This window comes from Zingiber officinale, chromosome 7A (assembly GCF_018446385.1).
Source record: "Zingiber officinale cultivar Zhangliang chromosome 7A, Zo_v1.1, whole genome shotgun sequence".
Taxonomy (NCBI): domain Eukaryota; kingdom Viridiplantae; phylum Streptophyta; class Magnoliopsida; order Zingiberales; family Zingiberaceae; genus Zingiber; species Zingiber officinale.
In genome coordinates this window covers 19,309,117-19,333,625 of record NC_055998.1, presented here as the reverse complement: position 1 = coordinate 19,333,625, position 24,509 = coordinate 19,309,117, and the positions used below count along the sequence as shown (strand labels likewise).

The following is a 24,509-nucleotide window of genomic DNA, read 5'->3' as shown; positions in this document are numbered from 1 at the left end:
CATAAACGTTAGAAGATTTGGAGATTGGGAAGACTACTCTGACTGTGCAACCAAATGGGCTCAAGATGACCAAATATAGGAACATATTGCACAAAGGAACTCCTTATCAACATGCAAAGCATATCTTGATTTAAGAGAGAAAATATCATATCTATATATTTCGGTTGAACATAAAGCTGTCAGACGGATCAATTCGTGATGGATGGGTCGATTCGTAATGGACTAATTATTGATGGGACGGGGCAAGCTAATCCGTCAACTTGACGAGTTGGGAAATTTCTAACCTAATCAATTCTAAGACGGGTTACGGGTTTGACGGATCAACCTGCGGGCCCATCAAAATTTTTAAAAAAATTAAAAAAAATATTTCATATCTTCAACATTTTAATTCGAAAATATTTTTTTTCAATTAAATATATCCATAAACATGTATTTTAAATATAAATGAACACAAACAAGTACTTATGTTGGATGAAAAGTAATATTTTTATTTTAAAATTATAAAAAAAAATAAATTGATATAAAGCTTAGCTTATATGTGTTTCTCAACCCGCGGACCAACCCAAACCCAGACGGACTGACCCGTGCGGGCCGCGGGCCTAGGCGGATCGGCCCGCGATGGACTTAGGTTAATAAAATTTTAACTAAATCCGTTTAAATTATTTAATGAGACAGGTCAATCCGACGAATTCAATCCAAATTGACGACTTAATGTCTTTCGCTCACGTTCTCTAAGACAACGCTAATTTATTTTGATTTAAAAATCTCATCACATAACACGACGTTAGAAATCTATCCTGCTATAATAAATGATGACATCAAACCTTCCCCTATATTTCTTCCCGTAAAACTTCCCCTATATTTCTTCCCGTAAAAAGGTATTCGAAAGGTTGACAGGGCAAGCCGAGAACTTGAGAGATTGAAAACTTGGTCGGATTAGATTGGTTTGATTAGTTTGTTGATACACCACGTGGAGATTATATTGATCGAATGCCACATGAACCCGGTTTTAACTAAACGTTATCCTTACCGTATGGTTTTCCTATTGAGCAGATTAAAAGCCTGAATAATTTTTCCTATCCTAACTTATGGTTTTCCTATCCTTCACTCGTCTCCGTATCAACTTCCTAAATAAGTGACAGATAATTAGAAACCGAAATCGTATTCGCACCTGAATAATTTTTCTTTATCCTCCATCGACGGACAACGCAGAGATCAAATCATCCGGATTCATTCACTCACGGTTTGATGTCAGAAGAATTAATGCATGAAATGATTCCGTCCTTTTGCTGTGTAGGCAGGCACTTGTTATTTACTTGAATGACTTGTTTTCCCAACACGTCCCTTTCTTCTGTGAAGAATCTCTCTTCCTTCACCAATTAACTCACTGCTCCAGTAGTATTTCTAAGGAAGACAGAGACAAGCATATCTTTGCCTGCTCTGCTTAATACACATGGCGTCTGGCGTCTGGCGTCTGGCGTCTGCTAGTAAAATAGAGATAACAACAACAATAATAAAAAAAAAAAAAAACAGAGGAAACAAATTAAGACGAAGAAGAAGAAGAAAGGAGATGCAGATGTATCAGTGCACCAATCAGTTCATTCTCTGCTCTTTGACCACCCTAATAAAAAGCTGCTCAGCCAATCCGTCAATGAATCCTCCTCCCCCATCCTCGCTACTTCTCGAACTGGCCCAACCTGTAGTCCCCCAGTTTTGTCTTGTAGGCAGCCTTCTTGTACTCGCTCCATGTGAACTCTCTGTACTTGCTCGGTTCTGCTCTCTCTCCCATCACCTCTCCTAATGGCACAATCTTCTCCGTCGGCGCAGGCCCAAAGAAGTAGATCATCGACACCCGCGACTTAGATCCGTTGGCCAACACCCTGTGCCTCACGCTCTTGAACCTCCCATTCGTCAGCACCTGCAATAGCATCCGTTAATCATTAATCCATAATCACTATACATACTCTGCGTGGTTTTGTTATTAATATACCTGGAGAGTGTCGCCGACGATGATGAAGAAGGACTCGTTGTCCGGTGGGACTGAGACCCAGCTCCCGTCTCTCAGCGAAATTTGTAGCCCCGTGCTGTTGTTCGACCTCAGTATGGAAATCAGTTGGGGATCCGTGTGTTCGCCGAACCCTGTCAAGCTGCAATTGAGCCTCTCCAGCAAAGGAAATTTCGGGTAGTGATTCAGCCTAATGAGTCCATCACTTTCATCTCCCAACACTAGATTACTGAGAGCCTCTCTTTGTTTGAGCTTTAACCCGTCCGCCATTAGTTCCAGAACCTCACTAGCGAGCTTCCTCACACCCAGCAAGTACTCCATCAAAGCCGAGCTGAAACAGAGGATGAGATCGTCGGAGTAAATATGATGAAGATCAAATCATTGGAGCAGTAGCAGTAGGAGTTCAAGCTCACCGAAAAGAGTAGTCCATGCAAGCGTAAGCGGAGGGATCGGCGGTGACGGCAAAGAGTAGGTACTCCACCCAGCCGACGTCGCCATTGGGACCAATTCGCTTATTGCCGTAGCCGAACGGGTTGGCCACGCCGGCCTTCTCCTTCTCAGCCTGCGGCGAGTGGAAGAAGCGGAGCGCCTCCAACTCCAGCCGCTGCATGAGCTCCATGGGAATGCCGTGACCGGCGACCTTGAAGAAGCCGAACTCCCCGCAGGCGCTCACGATTGCCTCCGCGGCGCCGGGCTCGGAGAGGTCCACGACGGGGACGCTGGAGAAATAGGCACAGGCCTTGGGAGAGCGGAGGAGGGGGATGGTGTTGGCCAAGACCACCATGGCTGAGTCTGCGAGCGGCACTCTAAATTGTTCGAGGTGGAAGGAACCGATGGAGAAAAGGTGTGTGCATGAGATGGAGGGGACGGCAGAGAGACCTTATTTATATACCAAAAAAAAGGTTTTTTTTTTTTAAAATTTCCTTTTCTTTTTTTTTTTTTTATGTTTTTTTATATATATATCAATTACCTATATTACAATCCTACTATTTCTGAAATAGACCAATATCAGCTAAAAGGTGCCATAAATTGAATTTTGATTATTTAAAAAATACATTAAACCTCTTAACACCCCACCTAGGCACCAATTGAAAGCCCGAAAGGAATCCAACGTGTGACCGGATCCACGGGACATGGACACAAAGCATGCACCTGTCGACAATCAAAATAATCAATTTAATTTTGAAAAATAAGGAAAAATGAAACTAAATGACTTGAAAAAAAGGTCAAAATAATTATCTAATATTTATGCAAATTTAAGAAAGACATGTGTGAACTCACTTAGTCAGAACCCAGATTTACAACTTGTACGCGTGAATGAATCTTCCAAAATACAATTGCCATGTTTGACAACCATGAACAAAAATGCCGACAGATGAAGTTGAAATTTTAATTCAAGTTAGTTGCGATCATCTAGCTAGATGGATTCCACCTATACTTGTTTTAGAAATTAGAACTGATGACATGCAAGAGGTATAGATATATGGCACCAATTATATACGCACATAGAGCCGTTCTTTTGTTTGGTAGGGGTCCTTGACACGTACTTTGGGGAGCTATCAAGAATTAAAGAGCCATAGTAGAATTCTTAGGTATCACAAAACTAGCCGGCAAGTGTGATAGATTAAGAAACTTGCTGGATTCTGTCACACACTAAGTCAAAAGGAACGGCCCACACTTCGGATGGTATATGTCTTCGGACAATATTCTTTTCTGGTGAGGTGATATATTATTTATTTATTTATTTATTAACTAGTATAGGAATGGCTTCCTTTGCTTGTACTCCTCAACTTAATAGAGTAGCAAGTCAACAGTGGACACTGGGTGCCAATGGAAAAGGAAAGCTATGTTTGACCAGGAATGTAGTGATGCAACTCCTGCGATAATTTTCTCTTATTGAAATGTTGCAGAATGTCAGTTTGAATGGTTTACATTGATTGCTACGTTGAAGTAGTTTTGAATGGGTAAGGTTGCTTATCAGCATGAAACTCCATTTTTCACTTTTGAAATGATCTAAAGCGCTTTTTAACGATGTGTAAGAGTTTAATTAAACATGTATATATATATCAGTTCTTTGATATGATGTTTCAAACCTATTCTATCACATGGAATGAAATATTCTCTTCCGCAAAATCTATCTATGTGATGCTTTAAGAACAATAGTGAATGTTGTCGAGACAAATGACATCTTTATTAAATGCACACAGTAGAATTTGTTTCTGCATAATAATAGCTGATAAGCCAACAGAAACCTATGAGAGCTATGTTTGACAATTGAGCCTTCAATCAGAGTAATGAAAGACAGGCTATTAATTCAATTAATCTTCTTATTTGTTCTGTCTAATCTGTGTTTCACTCTCTTACTTTTTTCACAGTTGTGATCGAAAACACAAACACACTTTATTGTGATTTTTTGAAGCCGATAAATCCACACGGATCGCAGCTAGCACAAAAAGGGCTCAAGTTATTGCAAGTCTTTTCTTTGTTACACATTTTCTGACTGACCAGACATTTTATTTTCTTTCAAGAAATCGGTTCAATTTTCACGCAGAAATAACAATCACAACGTATTTTATTTATGCAATAGCTTCGTTTACATCAGGCAAAAGGCGCTTCGCTCATCCCAGCGCCCCGAGCTTCATTTACATCAAAACAAATGATGGGTGGTAGTAATTTCGAAGAGCAGCAACCGATTGACATAAATCAACAACAGAATCGTCGTGATAATATCAAGAGATTTATTATGGTGAATACCGAACCGATCCATGGGCCATGAGAAGATGGCCCGGCGAATAAACTCAGCGAGCGAAGGTGGCGATCAGAGACACTATAGTGGTGAGCACAAGAACACAGAAATCTGGGTCTGCCCTTGCGCATCCGCTCTCCATCAACGGTGCCGGTGCCGGAGATTCCTGGGCGCCAACGATGGCCACCAACGAGAGCAGCAGAAGGAGGAGAGGAAGGTCTATAGTGATCTTCGCCAATGCTGCCATGGCCTAAACAGAGGAGGAGATCGAGACTAGAGAGAAGCAGAGGAAAAGGAGTTGGTTGTGGCGTAGGGAGGGAGAGGGAGATGTATATAAAGAGAAAGAGGAAGTAGCCGTTGGCGAAGGTTCGAAAAGTTTCAAACGGCGGGAGAAGCACGTGGGCAGGTGGAGGGTCCGCAGGGGGACGGATCTTCTGGACCCATTTTCCCTGGTCCGCCCCTGGACCACACAGCTGCTATAAAACCTCACTCACGTGACAAACATGTGCACGCGCCCACGCCCAAAATCCCCAAAAGCCCTAGCCTCTCGAACTCTCCTCCCTCCACCGTCGCCTGCAGCCTCCCTCCCTCCGACGTTGTGTCCCTCCAGCAGCCCCCTCTCCCCTCCCTCCGACGTTGCCGACCTCCAAATGCCTCCTTCCAGCGCTGCCTCCGCAGCGGGAGAGGGAGACGTCGCTAGGAAGGTGCAGGAAGATGGACGGGAAGCAGTGGAGATGCTCAAGAGAAGTTGTGGTAGGCCAAAAGTATTGCGAGCGTCATGTTCACCGAGGCCGAACCGTTCAAGAAAGCATGTGGAAGCCCCCACACCATCTTCCATCTCAGTGTTGAAAACTGGCCTTTCCACACCTTCAGTGTTGCTGGCTCAAGAGAACCATCTCAACCTGCCTAGACCTTTTACCACACCGAATACACATTCTCTGGTCAGCATGTTAGATCTTTAGATAACACAATACTCATCTTTGTATGCCATTATAATCTTTTGCAAATACAAAAATTTCCCTTCAATTGCTTGCAGACAATCAGGCATACAAACTGTTGAAAAGAATCTTCAAGGCAATTGCCCAAACTTCTACCTCGACGATCTTCCAGACAATAAACCTGAAGGCTATGTGCTCCAGAGGTTCTTGGACAAATGACCAAAGTCTCAGTGAGAGAACGATGACAGCATCAACTACGCCATCCATCCTGCTTCAACTACTCACCTCTCTATTTCAGTCCCTGGGAATCATTCATCGGATTTTTCACTAAAACTGTCCACTGGAAATCCTGAGCAACCAAGAGAAAATAACAACAATGGCCTTGAAGTACAACAGTTAGCCCAACCTAGCAACAAGGGATCTAGATGGGTTAGCCATGGAGCAGCAACTATGGGTGGTCCACTAGCTGAAGCACTTCGTTCCTCAACCTCAACTCACTCGCCAATTAGTGTTCTGCACAAACCTAATGGATCGATATACGAGATCAATATCATTAGCTCCTGAGAAGCTTCTCTTAGTTGCCTTAATTTGCTAACTCTATGGCTATACATTTCATGATTTGGTAACTTATCCTATTTGTATTCATTGTAACATATGCCATTTATTCTTTAAGTATTCTCATATGTGTGTATCGTTACAGTTGGTTTAGCTGAGACACTTTGTTTTTCAACCTCCCTTCACTCGCCAAGACAAATGGGTCGATATATGAGATCATTAACATTAGCCATTGAGAAGATTCTATTAGTCGTTTTAGTTTGCTTAATCTATGGTTATGCACTTCATGATTTGATAGCTTGTCTATTCATTGGAACATGCCATTCTCTATGAAGTATTCTTGTTTGTGACTCATTAAAGTTGGTTTCTGAGTTGTTATCAGTCTGGAAGTTGGTTATCACGAATATCTCAAGTGATTTCTGCCTCGACGAAAGGAAAAAATGCTTTTTCTGACTGTTAAATTACCCTACTGATGCCATGCTTCTTAGGTAAATTTAGAAGACATGTACATTCAAAAATCAAATTTCAGCCCAATTTAATCATCAGATTTTTTTTTTTGTATTTAAAGATCGAGTCTCAGTTTTGAATCTCCTGTTAGCATGTCCTTGAAAATATTCGATTCCCAGTTTTGAATCTTCTGTTAGCATATCCTTAGTTTTCTAGATCATAAAAAGTGCTAATCTCCCATGTTCCTTCAAAACTATAACAAGGTGCCAACTTTAGCAAGTAATTTAGCTTACATTACTAGCTATCGAGCTCAAATTTACATGTTTATTCCATATCTCGATATCAATTTAAAGTAAAACCACAAAAACAAAGCACATAATATTATTAATTTTTGAGTTAATGTACCAACGTAAACAAAACAAAAAAACTGTACATGCTATCGAGAGTCAAGGAACTTGATAAGTAAAGGCAAGAAGAAACAACTACATCAAACTGTAGAAGGCCACCAGTAACATCAAGAATAGTGGGAACTGGAAACCCTGTTTATAAATTTTCTTACGTTGATCGGATGGAACGAAGCTAGATTTCATCAAACATACAATCTTAGGTATCCCTAGAATGGGAATAAACTGTTTTAACATGTAGTTGCACACTTAGTTTAAGCTTACACAAGTGGAATCCATAATTCAGACCATGTTAACATCAGATTACTTGACACGAGATGAGTAATTAAACAAAGGTCGCTACAACCATAATGGGCAAATTCTCTCACTTTTTCCCCCTCAAGTTTTAGTCTCCACTTGCACAGCCCCTGCAACCACAGTGGACGCATTCTAACACTTTTTCTTCCCTTAGGTGTTTTGGAACCCTGCAAACGCATGTCGTTGTGAAATTGTGATCACGTGTTTGTATGCATCAGAGGCAGCAAAGCCGCTCATAGCCAGGCTGCATACAACTCAAAAGAGCACAAGTTAGTGAATGTACACAAGCATATGCCAACAAAAGATGTTCAAGAAATGAAAACAATTCAAAACAACAAACAGATTAATCAGCATACGATGAGTCTCTTGTAGATCCAAAAAAAACAGATTGATCAGTAAAAGTAACATTTGCCTTTTAGGATGAAAAGTAAAGATCATAGAATAAAAACATCAGATTTATTAAATAGTTATCTATACCATCACAATCAGTATCTTTGCCAACCTAGATAGTTGGGACCAATGTTTAAAGGACTGTTCCATGCTAAATTTTCAATCCACACCATATTATGTCGACACATAACAGCAGACATTAAAATATACCAAGATGAATTTAGATGAGTTGTTTACTTCAATGAATGACAAAATAAATTTATATAATTTTTACTCCTAATACTTTTACTCCAATAATCTTCTTCTACTTAGCTATTTTACTTTTATTTATAAAAAAAAAAGACTACAACAAATTAAATAATCAATTTTAGAAAAACAAACTAAACAAAAAAACTTGAATTCATATTCTTCTTAACATGTATTGAAGTAGGCAACACTGAGAGGAAAGATTGTTTATGACAATTAATATATAGTAGAACAGTATGTTTTGACCATGCCATCAAGCACAAAACGAGATTTTAAACTATAATTGTGACAAATATGACTTGATGGCAATGATTCATCAATCACAATACTTCAGCCATTTAAGTGTACCAGTTTTTCAAGCCTAATACAAATATCATGTAAGTGTTTGCTCCCTCATCAGGTGAAAATAAAGTACAACCAAATACAAAGATCTTTCTAGCCACTAAAAAACCTTTAGGTTAAGACAATCCAGGACCTTACCTTTGCGATTCACCGCCGGTATGCCATGAAAAAATTCTAGTGAAGTTTCAAGTGTTACCTCCGGTCCAGAGAATGTGTATTCGGTGTGGCAAAAGGTCTAGGCAGGTTGAGATGGTTCTCTTGAGCCAGCAACACTGAAGGTGTGGAAAGACTAGTTTTCAACACTGAGATGGAAGATGGTGTGGGGGCTTCCACATGCTTTCTTGAACGGTTTCGGCCTCGGTGAATATGACGCTCGCAATACTTTTGGCCTACCACAACTTCTCTTGAGCATCTCCACTTCTTCCTGTCCATCTTCCTGCACCTTCCTAGCGACGTCTCCCTCTCCCGCTGCGGAGGCAGCGCTGGAAGAAGGCCTTTGGAGGTTGGCAACGTCGGAGGGAGGGGGGCTGCTGGAGGGACACAACGTCGGAGGGAGGGAGGCTACAGGCGACGGTGGAGGGAGGAGAGTTCGAGAGGCTAGGGCTTTTGGGGATTTTGGGCGTGGGCGCGTGCACATGTTTGTCACGTGAGTGAGGTTTTATAGCAGCTGTGTGGTCCAGGGGCGGACCAGGGAAAATGGGTCCAGAAGATCCGTCCCCGGTCCGCAGGTGTGAGTTTGAGTGGCAGTTGAAAAATAAAATAAAATTGGACCCGTACTGTATCGTGGACTCAGTTGCTCAACAAGGAGAGAATGAATAGTGGAGGAGACGATGAAAGGAGAAAAAGATGATTGATTAAAAAAAGATGGCTACGATGATGATCAAATAAAGATTTCTGGTTATTCTATGTATCATAAATACTGTTAACATTTAAGTCATAAAAAATAATCTCCCTCCAATATTTAAGTCAATGATTAAATCAAGCAGATGAATAATCAAATAAACAATAACTATCAAGCAGATGAATAATCAAATAAACAATAATTATGAGCATATAAAATTATATAGCATCATATATCTCCATCTATAGATTAAGATCCTTTTTTATAATATCACTATTTATATGTGCACAAATCTTAAAATGTTACCAGTAAAGGGCAGACCATAAAGATATTCTGACACCTTTTCTAAAATAGACATGTAATCTCTACATTTGGCAGAGATGAAGCTTTTAATATACAGCTTACATGTAAAATATTCTTTGTCATCTGTGACACAAAATGACAAAAGAGAAATAATGAGTTGATGGACCATTAATGCGCTATGAGGATGAGTCGGCTGAGTCCCCTCCAGTGCCCGGTTAGACTTTGTTCTTGGATGAGGTCGGCTCGGCTAAGGAATGTTGACCATTCTAAGGACTTGACTTGTATAGGGATTTGGCTAGGCCAAGAAGAGCGGTCAATCGATCAATCAACCTTAGAAGAGTGGCACATCGACTAGGAAAAGTGGTGGATTGGTCAGGGGGACTGGTGGGCTCAGCTCGACCAGGAAGACCGGAGGATCAACTAGGAAGAGTCATGGATCCGCTAGGAAGAGTGACAAATCAACTAGGAAGAGTGGCTCAGCTCAGTCAGGCGGAGTGGTGGATCGGCCAGGAAGAGTGGCTCAGCTCGGCCAAGTGAAGTGGCAGATTGACAAAGAAGAGTGACGGATAGGCCAGGAAGAATGACAGATCGACCAAGAAGAGTAACGAATCTGCCAAGATGACAGATCAACTAGTCGGATCAGTCTGAAAAGATGAGCATTGACTCCCATGACCTTATCACAATTCAACCTATCAATTTAATTTTTTTATCCTCATGATCGCTCTTTCTATTCTCCATATCAATATCCTCCGTCTTTATATTCACTACGATCAAATATTTATTTTCATATTTATATTCATTAATAAATTAAATATATTTTATATATATTAATAATTTTTCTTCTTTCGAATTACTATAAATTCATAAAATCTATCCTATTCTTCCCCGATCGAATATCAAATTCTGTATCCGTTTCAGAATAAATTGAAATCGACAATTTACCAAAGGGCGCACTTAAAGATTTAAATTTACCAAAAGGCGTACGTTACTTTAACATTTACCAAAGAACACACTTGTTTAAGTGCATTTCCTATTTTACCCTCCTGACATTTAACTTTTTCTACCGTTTTCTTTTCTTCAATATATTTCTCTCTCTTCTCTCTCTTCTCTTTTTTTTAGGCAGAACATATAAATAACATTAGTCAATTTTTAATAACATTTTAATACATTTGAAGAAGCAAAAATAAACAATGGACATCATATGTAAACTCCCTGTAATTTCAGAAATCCACTGGAACTAAAATGAGTGTAATCGGAGCTCTCTAGGTCTATTAGTGGGTTTCGGTCAAAACTCACTAATGGACCTAGAGACCTCCGATTGCATTCATTTCAGTTTCTATGGATTTCTAAAATTGCAAGGAGTTCAAATATGGTGTCCATTATTTATTTCGGCTTTTCATAGATGTTAACATGTAAAATCAAAAAATCAGTAAAAACACCCACGTTGGGCCTGATATGGAATCATATCAGGCCCAACGTGGGGTTTTTTGTTGATTCTTTGATTTTACATGTTAACATCAATTAAAAGCCGAAATAAATAATGGACACTATATTTGAACTCCTTGCAACATCAGAAATTCATAGGAACTGAAATAGGTTCAATCGGAGCTCCCTAAGTCCATTAGTGGATTTTGACCAAAACCCACTGATTGACCTAGGGAGCTCCGATTGAGCTCATTTCAGTTCCTATGGATTTCTGATGTTGCAAGGAGTTCAAATATGATGTCCATTATTTATTTCAACTTTTCATTGATGTTAACATGTAAAATCAAAGAATAGATAAAAAATCTCACGTTGGGCCTGATATGGACTCATATCAAGTCCACGTTGAGCCTGATATGATTTCATATCGGGCAACGAGAGCTTACAGCTTACCTAATTTGGCAATGGACCCCGACTCACGTACTGAAGTTCGATAAGCCTATTCATGAACCAGAATGGCCGCATACAAGTCATCAAGGCCGTGGGCCTAGTGTGGCCCACGGAATCCGAGTTTTTAGTTAGTCGACTTGATCCTCTTCCCTGAAGAAAGGAACCGTCGGATAATGGCGACGGAAAAGTACGTCGGGTTTCTTCACCTCTAATTCCTTCGTGACGCGGAATCGAGGAAGTTGTCATGATGCCTTGATAATTTTCTTGCTTGTGATCTGAGTAAAGCTCAGGTTAGTCGCATTCATACAGCTATTTTGTTCATTAATCATCCACCGATGCACATGGTTTATATCGATCATGAGGTTGTAGCGCTTGTATTTCTCGCTCTATGGATTCAATTCAGCTGTGTTATTTCGTGGAATATATTTTGACTTGGTGAGGATGCGGAGCGGGATTTGAAGGATGCATTTTTTGTGCTACAGAGAGCAATTCCAGCACAAGGACGAAACTTAATACTTATGGAGAATGAATCAAGGGTTCGTTTTGGATAACCTTAGAAAAGGGGAGAATATATGTTGTATTTACTTGAACGAAGTTGGAGGAAAGAGCAGAGGAAAAAAAAGTTATCAGATTGTCATATTTACTTGAAAGGTAGTGTAGCGAAGGAGGCAATTTATCGCCTTTCAAATTCTTCGTTTTGTTTCTAACAGATGAGGTAGAAGTGTGGAAATGGACAAGAAAAAAATTTGAGAATCTAACAAACACAACAGAAGACATTATTTTTAACCTTAAAGTTCCATCTAACTGAAAAATGGATGGAAGGAGATTATGTCATTAATTCATTTCTTTTCTTCTTGTTTTATCTATCGCCTTTCTACCTTCATTCTTCTATCCAAGTAAAGAATGCACAAATGAAAAGTATCTCACACTTTTGTTGTTTGCCAAATGATGGAATGATCATTTGGATTAGCTTGCAACAAAAAAAAAAAAAATGGATGAAAGTATCTCAATGAATAAAGCTAGGATTGAGAAGAACACTTGTGTTCCTCAAGTGAATAGGATTGGAAGATGACACAAATCACATAGAAGGGAGAACCAACGACTAACAATTATCAAATGAATATAATATATATTAAACTTGTTTGTTGCATTATCCTGCTTTAATATTGATACTCCAGCCTTCTTATGTTGTAGATAAGAATTTTTCCTTATCAACAAGCTTTGGATATAGTTTCTTCAAACAAAATAGGTAATTTTAGTATTCATTGTGATCAAGTTCTCTTTGCATATGTATTCATCCATGAAGTTTTGCCTTTGTATGGAGGTTATATATATGCATTATTGACTTTTATATTCACTTTACTTCATAGTTGTATGAAAAGTTACATTATTTATTGATTGTATAACATTCATATAGCTATTAAAACACTATTATAATTTTTTCTCATACATAATAATCTTTTGTATGATGTCAGTTTTGAATCATTCTGTTAATATATTCCATGAACTATCAATCTAATTATATAAGAAAGACAACATAGAAAATTTTCACGTCATTACACTTTCATCATAAACCTTCTTCAAGTGTTAAGTTTGGAAACAATGCCTTTGGTATCGTTCGTTGTTCTTAACCTCTTTGATAATCTCACTACTTCTACAGTGCCTCTATGAGATATCCATCATGTATTATGCTTATGTCATCAATTTCTGCATTCTCTTGATTGATCACTTTTGTTGGATGATATCCCACAAACTTCCCACCTGCAACTTTTGTGAGACATGATTACAAATAATGATAATATAGTGCAGCTTAATTGTTTCTGGTCAAAATCTATGTGTCTTTTTGAAACTTATAATCCAATGTTTATCATGTCTGTGAGTATTTTTACTTCTAAATTACTAATAGCCATTCATCTGTAGCATATGCAAATTAATCGGTTTATATGCTATTCTTTAAATAAGATCAAATTTTACTTACCACCAATCTTGAGGAGTTCCTCTATAGTGTCAGGTAAGTTAATCATTTTCCCCTTTTGTTGCCCTGCTGGATTTGCCTCTTGAGAATGCATGTGAATGATCACCTTTCTCGTTAGTTTTCTGATATTGTTAGGACAATAATGGCTTACATTTTTTGAACAACAGTTTATCAGCATTTCATTGGTATCTGATATCCATGCCAGGTGTTCCATTCCCTTCTGCCATGGTTCTCATAGTTAGTTTCATTAGATGATTTCACTTCAAGATATGTTTGTACATCATTCTTAGTGAAATTCATCCTGTTTATTTCACTAGAGAGTAATTCAAATAGTCCTTTCTCATGCTTCCTATTAAAATGTTTATCCATCCATGTGGTACCATCAACATTGTCTGTTTAGGCTTCCTGCTTTGGCAGAATCTTTGCAGTTTAATTGCCTCTTTCCTGTGGAGCTATATGAAACCTAATATGGTGATCTGCATGGCCTACTAGGTTACCCTGACAAATTGAAAGTTCCTCAGCTGCACAAATATCCTTGTTACTTTCAGTCTTGCATAGTAGGTCTCCTGTTTCCATCTGTTCCAAACTATGTAGCTTCTCAATTTGAAAGATATGCCCATCACTAGCATAGTTCATAATCCTATTGATATTATCTCTGTCTAACTGTTCTCTCTGAAAGCCTTCTGGATCGTTTTGATGTACTCCTAGGTATACTTTGTCATGAAGTTTTAACTTCTGTAGGATTTAAAATTTAGTATCAACTTCTATTTCTCTGAGAATATGATATCTCAATTTATCTATTTCACTAAGCTGTGTTGTCAAATATTAAATGTATCTGGTTAAGGTTTTGCATGATAATAGTTGCATCTTCTTTGCTTTCCTGAATAATGTCAAAAAGTGCAGTCCTATCAAGTCTGAGAATTTGGGATAGTTCAATGGTTTTGATGGTGAACGGTTGTGGAACTTTACACAGAACTCCTATCTCCCTACTCCTCCTGCGGTTACCTTCCCATGTACCTGAAAGTCATACACAATCAGACTCACTGCCAGTTTTTGGTTAGCTCCTTTATACACAATCTTCAAGTCTTACTTGTTCTGTTCCTTCTGAATATGCTATCATCTCCTGCAATTAGAAAACTAACAATTACTCCTATTCTCTGAATGGATGTAGAACAACCAATTACACTGCAAAAGAGTACACATTCTTAATTTGTAATAAGTCTAACCACTGATCCTGATACTATGATATATAGATCTGTGGGTGTTTCTTTCTGGATTATCACGTCTTCATTCGGTGCAAAATACTCAGCTTGCATTGCTGACACCTATTATTTCACACTGGTTAGAACAGTGCATACCTTTAAATATCCAGCAAATACATGAAAATATAAAGGGCTTATGATTGGAGACCTACCAATTGAAAAATGAGATTAAGTGAGACCCCCTGGAAAATGTATGCTTTTTGAACAATGGGAAGGAACAAATGCTTGGCTATGCTTGATTGAATGGCTTTTGGGAGACAATCTAGAATCTTTTGCTGTTTGAGTTCCTCTGTCTTGAACTTTGAGCAAATGTGAGATAGCATCTGTTCTTCTATGTGTTTTGGAAGCTTATTTCTTGATACAAATTCAGAAGCAGCTTGGATGGTGTCTCTCTCATAGTAAAATGGACAAGGTAACAGTTTCAAATTCAAACCCTTGGTTAATATATATATATATGTAATATCCCATTATTCAAAAAAAAAAAGGAAGCCGCCCGGTGCACGAAGCTCCCGTCATGCAGCGTCCCGGGGAAGGATCCATTATACGCAGTCTTATCCTGTTTTTTTACAAGATGCTGTTTCCAGGATTCGAACCCGTGACCTTTTGATCACATGGCAACAACTTTACTATTTCACCAAGGCTCCCCTTCAATATCCCATTATTCAAACCGTTACAATATTACTTAATCTCTTACTAAAACGACTGAAGTCAATTGTAATGTATAATTAAATAAATGAGATATAGGAGACTAACTTGTCTTTTTCCCCTTAAATTAGGATAGAATGCCATAGGAAGAAATTGTATACACAAACTGATCAATATAGTAGTGCAACCAGATGAGTATGGGACGCTATTTGTATCTTTGGAATTTCAAAATAACTTTAAGTCCCAATGATGCATGCTATGACACTCATGTTTTAGGATGGTCGAATGAACAAAGTTAGCGACAATTTAACTTACAAATTTTTTTGTGCAATAGGTCCCATGGACAACAAGGTTTGTCATATTTCCAATGAGGTAAGCTGTCAATCCCAGATTAAAGAGCATGTAGCAAATATCAAACAACATTTCTCTTGTGTTTTCTGCATGCAGGTCGCCATAGCCTGTAGTTGTTAGTGTTGTAATGGACCAGTATATTGCTGTTACATATCTGATCCAGAGACTAATTTCCTTGAAATTTGGAATGACTGCACCTATCCATGTTCTTTTTGGATCCGGGTATCTTTCGGCAATCATATAGTTAAAGCATGCAGAACAGTGAAATACAAAAAGAGTCACCTGCAATACAATAAAAAAAAATAGTATTAAGATTTCAGAACCTACGTAATAGGTGTGTGAAGAAAGAGAGAGTGAACAAATACTAAATGCTTACTGATAAGAGTTTTATGCACCGTGTCCGGAAATAATTGAGTCTAATATCCTTCTCAAGTCTGAAGAAAGAAAAATTAGTTGACTAATTTCTGTTTTGTTTTTTTGCATTGGTCATAATATGTACTACAGAAATTGGAGAAGCAATAGACCTGGCAAACAGGGAACTGACACGGTGCAATCGCCAGAGTCTAAGCATGCTAAGAAGTTGGAGGCCAAGGCTATTGCCATGTCTATTGAAGAAGAGGCTTATTGTATGAAAAGGAAATGTTGAACATGCATCAAAGATGAACCAGGTGGATAGGTACCTGTTAAGTCAGCTTGTATGGAACTCAAATAGTAGTTACGCTTCATGTTATAGAAGATTCATATAGACTTTAGATAAAATCATGGAGTGTCAATCAATGCTTGCAAACTGAAGATAAATTTACAGTTTAAATTCTAACCTGATAGTGATTCTCTTGTGATTGTCAACAAGGAGGTAGGATTTGTGGTCAACATAAGCAACAAAGAAGGTCAATGTGATGTCAATAGCGAAAATGCTATTGACTATGTTGTCCACAAGGAAAATTTCACTTGGCAAGTATTTCAGAAATGCAAACTCAAATGGGCAGATCCAAGCTGAGTAGAGAACAAGAAGTATCATAAACATCTCCCATAGTCTGAAAAATGAATTAGTACAGAGGAGAAGATTAAACACACAAGTTTTGTAGACTTGACATTACAAATGGGAGGAAGCGAGGAGCATTGGGTTAGTATACCTATAATGAGGATCGTTTGGGGATATAATGTGCTTCCCGTGTTTGATTGTTTGATTTATCGTGGCTCCAAGTGATGGCAAAAGATCATTATCTGTGTGGAATTCTTTGCTATCCAATCTGAAACCCTTATTGCAAAAATGCTGCAAGTAGTTTGAGGAAGAGATCAACATGGTTGTGCTCTTGATGTTTTGTATCATATTGTGGCAAAGGACTTAGAATGACCTTCATATATATAATATGGTCGAAGTTGCTGTATGTTCTCTGCCATTGTTCTCATTGGATGGTTGGTAATGCAAAGTAACGGATTGAATAAGAAAAAGGTTATGAAGAAAAGATATGAGAAGGGAATGCTGTTGTTTCTAATCATTGGGTGCCAGAAAAAGCTACTCATTGCATGAATACAAGTCAGAACATCAAATTTCTGAAAAAAAAAAGGGGAGCTTTTATGCTAAATATATTTGTATAGTAGTGGGATGGCCTGGGATTCTGAAAGAACCACTCCAAATTTCTTTGGAGATAATCTGAACCAATGAAATTTGACTTTCAAGGGATTAGCTACCGTCTATAAACATTGAACTCACCATTTAATGATTCTTCCTATCAATATATTCTGTGGAGTTAAATTATCTGATCATGGAACATTGACGGTTTAGTTAAGCTTAACTATTTTCTCCAGGATCATGATAATCCTCTAAGCATTCCTACTCGTTTAGTGTTTTCCATTGCATGAAGCTGAATTATGACATAATGCAAGTGATTTAATTAATGTGTCTAAGTGGCAACTCATAAGATGAAATGCTCCTTGGTTCTTGAAGAACACTGATGCCTCTTTGTTGTGCAAAGCCCTGAATACTATCATTTGATGTTCATTGCAGAACTTCAATCTCAGCCATGTCGACCGTATTGTTGCTCCACCAAAGCCATGTGATCTGGTCTTTAGATAGGTGGATTTATTGCTGATTATGTCTGCTTAATGTTGAATAATTGGGTGCCAAACCTCATGGTGGACACTGGACTCTATGAATGTATGATTGATAGGATGGAAAAGACTGTCCTATTTTCTGACCTTCTTCTGCTTTGGGATGTTTTAGTTATCAAACATGACACAGGAATGCAATAAGATCAAGCACATGAGAACACAATTCTCTTCCTATTCTAGCAGAGTTTTGTTCCATAGAAATAGTTATATTCGGTTGTCATTGGCTAATTGAAGAGGAGAAATATATCATAAAAACTAGATCAAGAACCTGACACCACAGATTTGGTCGGCTGATCCTTGTATAGTTTTTAACCTCAACCACAAATTGATGTAAGCTCCTGTTTTATATATATGTATATATATATAAATAAATATATATATATTTGTTTATCAATTTATATAATTTTTTGATGCTGCTATTCCATTTCTTGGTGAGTTCACCTCCTCTGATGTCTCATCTTATGGTCCTTCAAAGTGGCCCTTCATTGTTCTTCGGTCTTAATTCTTTGGTTATGACTGCCACAGCTTAGAGATGAAGATTTGCATTGAATAATCTTTTCCCCCTTTTTCGGTTCTTTTTTCTACTTTAGTGGCAAACAAACTTTGCTTCTTCTTCAGGCTGCTCTCTGTCCGTCCTTGGAGGATTTTTGTTCTTTTTTCTGTGTTAAAATTTTCTTTTCTTTTTCTAACTTTTAGAAAATAAGATGTCAAAAAAGAAAAGAAAAGAAAACTATGTATTTATTCTTGAATGCCAGAAAACATTGTTTGATTTTTCGAAGTGTGGTAATCCTTTACTAATGTGCGGAAGCTATTGCCTGAAAGTCATTATGATTCCTCTATTTGGTGTTTGTGTTGAACGCTTGATGCATGAAACCATTACAGAATATAAAGTAAAACACTTACAATTTGAGGCCTTGCAAATTTTTCTGTTCCTGGTGTCGTCCAGCGGATGGTTACGATGAATCACCCCTGTATCTTCACGTGCCAAATTCTTGCTCTTCTGACGTTCTATCTTCTTACTCTAATAACAGGGATGGTCTTTGTCTCTTCCAGTTTCTTCTCTACTTGGACGATTAAATAAACAGTAAGTGAACAGTGTTTGATAACTGCACAACATTTCCTATTGGTCCAACTCAATTCACGAAGATTAAATAAGAATCTAAGTCACAAAGATCACATAAAAATATTTAATTTATATGTGAGGAAAAATGGGTCGTGTAAACTAATGCTAAAAAAATTTATTATAACTTATATAAAATCATTTTTCAAGATAAATTTAGTGACATCAATATTTTACATTTACCCTATATTCAATAATTTATATCAATATGAACATCTCTAATCATTATGTAAGACAGTAAGAACATATTCAATATCTCTAATCATTACAATTATTTACAATCATATTTTTAGTACTAAACAAATATATAATTGGTTGACTAATGAATAAACATAAAACATATAAAAATAATTTTAATATTCTTTTTAAGCTAAAATCTATTCATTTTAATTAATCGTTTTTTAATCATGTTCCATAAACCAAATCAACCATAGTCATTAGGATACATGTTAAAATAACAGTCACTAATTAGAACTTTAAGTAGACAACTAAAAAGTCATCGAGGGCAAAACTGAGATTATCCTATAATTTCAAAGATCTCACATAGTAGAAAAACAGAAATTCATTCTCTTATTACTATGATTATTGTTATAGCATATGTAGTATGAATCACTTACTACGATATTATTTTTTTACTTATAAAGAGCATATATTTTTTTTTACAAATTTAACATCGAATAGCTTCTTATTTAGATATACCCAATGCCTAATTCAAAATTCAACTCATGAATATTAATTTGGGTCCAACAAATTTAGTAAATATTGGGTACATTTACTCCGATCATTATCAATTTATAAATGATCTCATTTTGATACTATTGTCAAGGTGACCCTAGCTTATAGGTATGTCTCTATTCACAATTTCATTAGTTGTCTCATAAATCTTACCTTTATTTATACTTAACAAATAGAGATGATTGTTCATGTGAGAGAATCAATCTCAACCTGTCAATAGGGGTGTCAAAAATGAACCCGACCCGACGACCCAACCCGAGTCGACCCGAAAAAAATCGGGTTCGGGTTGGGCATTTTCGGGTTCGGGTCGGGTTCGGTTTGGGCATTTTCGGGTTCGGGTCGGGTTCGGGTTGGAGGGTTGGAGAGTAAAAAAATTTCGGGTTGGGTCAGGTCGGGTTCGGGTTGACCCGGGTTGACTCGGGTTGACTTAAATATAGAGTTTTGTGGAGTTTTTTGGGGTTAAATCAAATTTTATTTTAAAAATTTAGATATTTTTATGTATATTAATATCATGTTTGTATGATAATGATGGAGTATTGAGATAAAAGTGCAGAATTATAGGAAAAATAACACAAAAAAGTCGTTTTGAATCGAATTTTCAGGTTATATGGGTCGGGTTCGGGTTGATCGGGTTGGTCGGGTTTGGGTTCGGGTTGAGGTGTTTTGGGTTGAACTCAGGTTCGAGTCGGGTTCGGGTTGGGTTAAAAAAAAAAACTCAACCTGACCCAACCTGACCCGACCCACCCGAATTGACACCCCTACCTGTCAACATGTTCACCGAGACTTTATCTATAATTTAACAATAATAAATACACTGAATATATCATGATATTTCACAATCAAACATCTTACAATATTCTATTGTTTTATAATATATTACATTCTATAAAGTCTCAAAGACTTCACATGTTCTTGAAATGATTCTTTAGTTAATGACTTAGTAAAATGATCGATAAGAATAACACATGTAGGGATATATTCAAGAACTACCTTATTTTTTTGTCAACTATATCTCTTACAAAATTATATTAATAGATTGTACTTATCTTTGTTGTGATATTTGGGATCTTCAGATAAAGCTATGACAGCTTGACCAAACAGCTTCTTGTATAGTCGTTGAACAAACCATATACTCAACTTAGAATGCTACACAACCTTGCTTCTTGTTGTTCCATAAGATGGTTCCACCAATCAGAAAGAAAGTATAGTCAAATGTAGATTTTCTATCATCAAGGTCCTCAGCCCAATCTGTATTCGTGTAGCCTTTCAGGCTCATCTTAAATTTTTGAAAATAGAGATAATATTTTTTTGTCTCTTTAAGATATCTGAATATTTTCTTATCGATTTCCACTATCTCAGTCCTGGATTTGACTAGAAATGGATAACTAAACCAACAACATACTTGATATCAAGATATGTACACAAACATAGTGTACATTAAACTATCAATGAAACTGACTTATGACCTTTTCTTTCATCTGGGTTATTTTTCCAAGAGTCTTGAGACATATACTTTTACTTAGAACATTACCTTTCACTATAGATGTCTATTCAATATTATTGATCCTACTAGATACCACTGATGAGCGAACCATCATTGAGTTGACGTTGAGAGGTTAACTACGTCGTCGATCACTTGAGAACAATAAGGGCAGGTGGAGAGATTAGTCAAAGCCTGAATAGAAGAGAGTATGAAGGAGAGGGTTAGAATGACGGTCGAGGGTTCTCCAACATAACCACTCGAACACTTAAGTAAGTCTTCGACCGAGGAGAATGAAGAAGAAGAAGAATAGTAGTTTAGGGTTTCTAGAAGTCTATATCTATGTACGCGTATTTATAGAGTTGTAGTTGCGCCTTCACATTCTCCATGTGTTCCGAGATTCTTACTTACATGACCCATATATTTTGGAATAAATTAAAGTATTTTCCCACGTTCTCTAAAGAAAATAGCTACGTTGTCTATATCTTCCATAAGCAACGGCTCCACGCCAAGTCGGGAGTGGTACGAATACGAAGATTATGTGAAATCGGGAGAGGCGCAGAGTTGGGGATGATTTAGAGTTGGGAACAACATAGAGCCAGGGTTATCTGGAGTCGGGAACGGTTTGGATCCGAGGATAGTCTAGAGTTGGGAATAGCCTAGAGTCAGGGAACTGCCTTCTATTGACTTTGATCACCACCTCAGCAAGACTATTGACTTCCTCTTAGCCACATAGCCTCTCTAATTACCATCCGTATCACCAGTCTCTTCTTCAAGTTTAGTCGAAAGAGACGAGAGTCTAACTGACTAGACTATTATATGATTAGATAAAGTGGCATCTATACCCCGACTATATAGGCCACATAGTGAATTCCAAGTACGATCTAAATGACATGGTGCATTAAATGTGCCCACGCATATTAAATATGCACCATGCATGATTTGGCTCGATCTTCAAGTTGAGTGTATGTTGGTGGTATGGCTTCAAGGTCGTGTCTATTAATGTGATGTGACCATCTGTAGAAAATGAAGCGTCACCCAATCACCATGATTATTAAGATTTGGTTTGATCCATACACATGATCCTACGACTGAAATTCTATCTTGTCATTTTGATTATAGAGATTTGATGGTCAGAAATGAATGGGCAAAGGTATATTAGGTCGAATAGAGATGTTAAGTCTTCACATTCATTAAACCACAAATATTTAAATGAATTAATTGAAATGGTGATTTAACTCTAATAGCCTTCTATATGGTTTTCTAATCATTTTTCATCAAGACAATGTAGAAGTTAATCTTAACATGAGTGCTTGACATATCCTCTTTAGATAATCTATTCATTTGTTCTTGTCCAATATATCTTAATCTAGTATGACAAACTTGAATATTAATATCAGCATTACTAGTAAGAGCAATATTTGAAAAAATAACCATCAATTCCATAATCAATATCCGTTTCTATATCAAGAATCATGAAATCATTGATTAAAAAATCATATCCCATTAACACAGAAATAATAATAAGTTCTACACACTTATTGTAAAAGTTCAAATTGTATCTCAATTCAAGAAAACATGTAACAAAAACCAAATTCTATCATATTTTAGGAGCATAAATGACATTATATAGAAACTGTTGGTACAATTAACCCAAGTTTGATTGGTACGATCATAATTTTGATGTGTGTGTCAAAGAGTTTAAGTTAGACTTCCATATTATTTTGATATGTGGTTGAGTCATGCAGGACTTGGTGAAATACACATGAGGAGCTTGGTGCGGCTAAGCTTGGGAAGCTCATCCTATGGCTCGGGTCCATGAGATCAGTGAAGGATGGTGCATCTGAGGGACCACGAACGAGGAGCAACGGAGTGAAGGCGAAGGAAGTGGGCTTCAAGGCAACGTGAAGGATGACACAGAGAGGAGCCGCGAGGTCGGGTGCATCTGAGGAACGAAGGCCGAGGAAGAGGGCTTCAAGGGCGACTCCGGAGAGGATGAGTGTGAGTGTGTAACCGAGACTAGTCGACTGCTGGAAGTTACAGTCAACTGGTCCAGTCGACTGGGAGCAAACAGAAGCATTTTGTTCGCTCAGCCAGCAGCGACCAGTCGATTGGTACTTTTACCAGTCGACTGGTAAGTAGCCGTTGGCAAACTAGTGGCACTGCGAAGTAGCCGTTGGCTATCTCCAACAGTAGCACCAGTCAACTGATGGAAGTGCCAGTTGACTGGTACTGAGATGAGTTTACTTGTTGATCAACTCTCTCATCTTATTTATCGGAAGTTTTGGGTCATGAAGGAGGCTACTCATGCTGTTTGAATAACTCCTAAGTCATTGTCCAAAGCTTCCAAGTCCACTCTTCCTCTCCAAACCTAAGTTCTATCTTGTGAGAGGAAGAGAGCTTTGCGTGTACTCCACCGAGAAGGAGTAAGATCCAACCAGAGATTGCCAGGGACTGATCCACCGAAGGATCAAGGGTTCGTCCAACTCAAGGACACGCCGTGGAGTAGGAGCAAGTAATCTCCGAACCATGTAAAGGATTTGTGTTAGCGTTTGTGTTCCTTCTTGTTTGTTTTCTTTGTTTTAGTATATTCCGCTTGCGCACTAACGTCTTGTAGAGAAGCGATTGAAGTTGGGAGTGGCCTAGCTATCCATCCCCCTTCTAGCCGGCCACCGATCTCCTACAGAAACAAGGTATGCCCACCACGTAGGTTGAGTTTGCATGTGTCAATTTCAATCCTTATGTTTCATATATATTCACTTATTGTCATCTGGTACTTGACGGTACTCCACTAATGTAGCTTGTTCATGAGCTACATGATTTATTTCTCCTGAATCTATAGTCCATAAAGGATAAAAATCAATTAACAAAACTATACTACCAACATAATGTTGATAGATAGAAGATAAACATGAATCTATCTTTTTCAGCTCGACACATTCACGAGCAAAGTAACCCTTCTTGCCACAATTATAACAAATTAACTTGCTTTTAGGTTTCTGTCTATATTTCTTCCCTTTGAATTTCTTCTTGTTTGGGCTCAGCCCAACAACAACATTATTAGTTTTCTTTCTCTTTTCCTTCTTGAACCATTTGTTCTTACTCTTAGATCTAACATAACCTTCAATTCAGCGAAAGTTTTGATATTTGCATTGTGAGTAAGATTCTATTTTAATGTTTCCCAAAAATCAGGAAGCGAGTAAATTAATGCCAGAACTTGTTATTAATTTGTCAACTTATGACCAGCAACCTTTAGCTCCCAAATCATATTCACCATTTCCCTCAAGTGTTGGGTTATGGTTACATTCAGACACTTCTTGCGACTATTAAACTTAATAGTCAATTGTCGAACCTTACTCAAGTTCACTCCACTATATTTCTCTCTAAGGGCAACTCAAACAGTATGAGTCGTTGGTAACTGCTCATATTCACAAACCAGGTCA

General features: G+C 37.8%; 1 protein-coding gene and 1 pseudogene across 1 annotated transcript; both read right to left on the bottom strand.

The window, feature by feature from the left end:
• Positions 1 to 1,198: 1,198 nt before the first annotated feature.
• On the bottom strand, positions 1,199 to 2,869 carry LOC121999965 (gibberellin 2-beta-dioxygenase 3-like). Its single transcript, XM_042554560.1, has 3 exons — positions 2,419 to 2,869; positions 1,991 to 2,336; positions 1,199 to 1,918 (listed from the first exon to the last, which is right to left on the bottom strand). Exons 1-3 carry the CDS (start codon positions 2,787 to 2,789, stop codon positions 1,676 to 1,678), a joined length of 960 nt encoding a protein of 319 aa, XP_042410494.1. The 5' UTR covers positions 2,790 to 2,869; the 3' UTR covers positions 1,199 to 1,675.
• A 10,171-nt stretch (positions 2,870 to 13,040) lies between these two features.
• LOC121999254 lies at positions 13,041 to 16,949 on the bottom strand (annotated as a pseudogene).
• Between the last annotated feature and the right edge of the window lie 7,560 nt (positions 16,950 to 24,509).

Bases quoted from the DNA above. Each gene is read 5' to 3' on its own strand.
- LOC121999965 (XM_042554560.1), bottom strand. From the start codon at position 2,789: ATGGTGGTCTTGGCCAACACCATCCCCCTCCTCCGCTCTCCCAAGGCC. The intron at 2,337-2,418 runs GTGAGCTTGAAC...CCTCTGTTTCAG, and splicing joins TGCATGGACTACTCTTTTCG to CTCGGCTTTGATGGAGTACT. The intron at 1,919-1,990 runs GTATATTAATAA...ATGCTATTGCAG, and splicing joins TCGTCGGCGACACTCTCCAG to GTGCTGACGAATGGGAGGTT.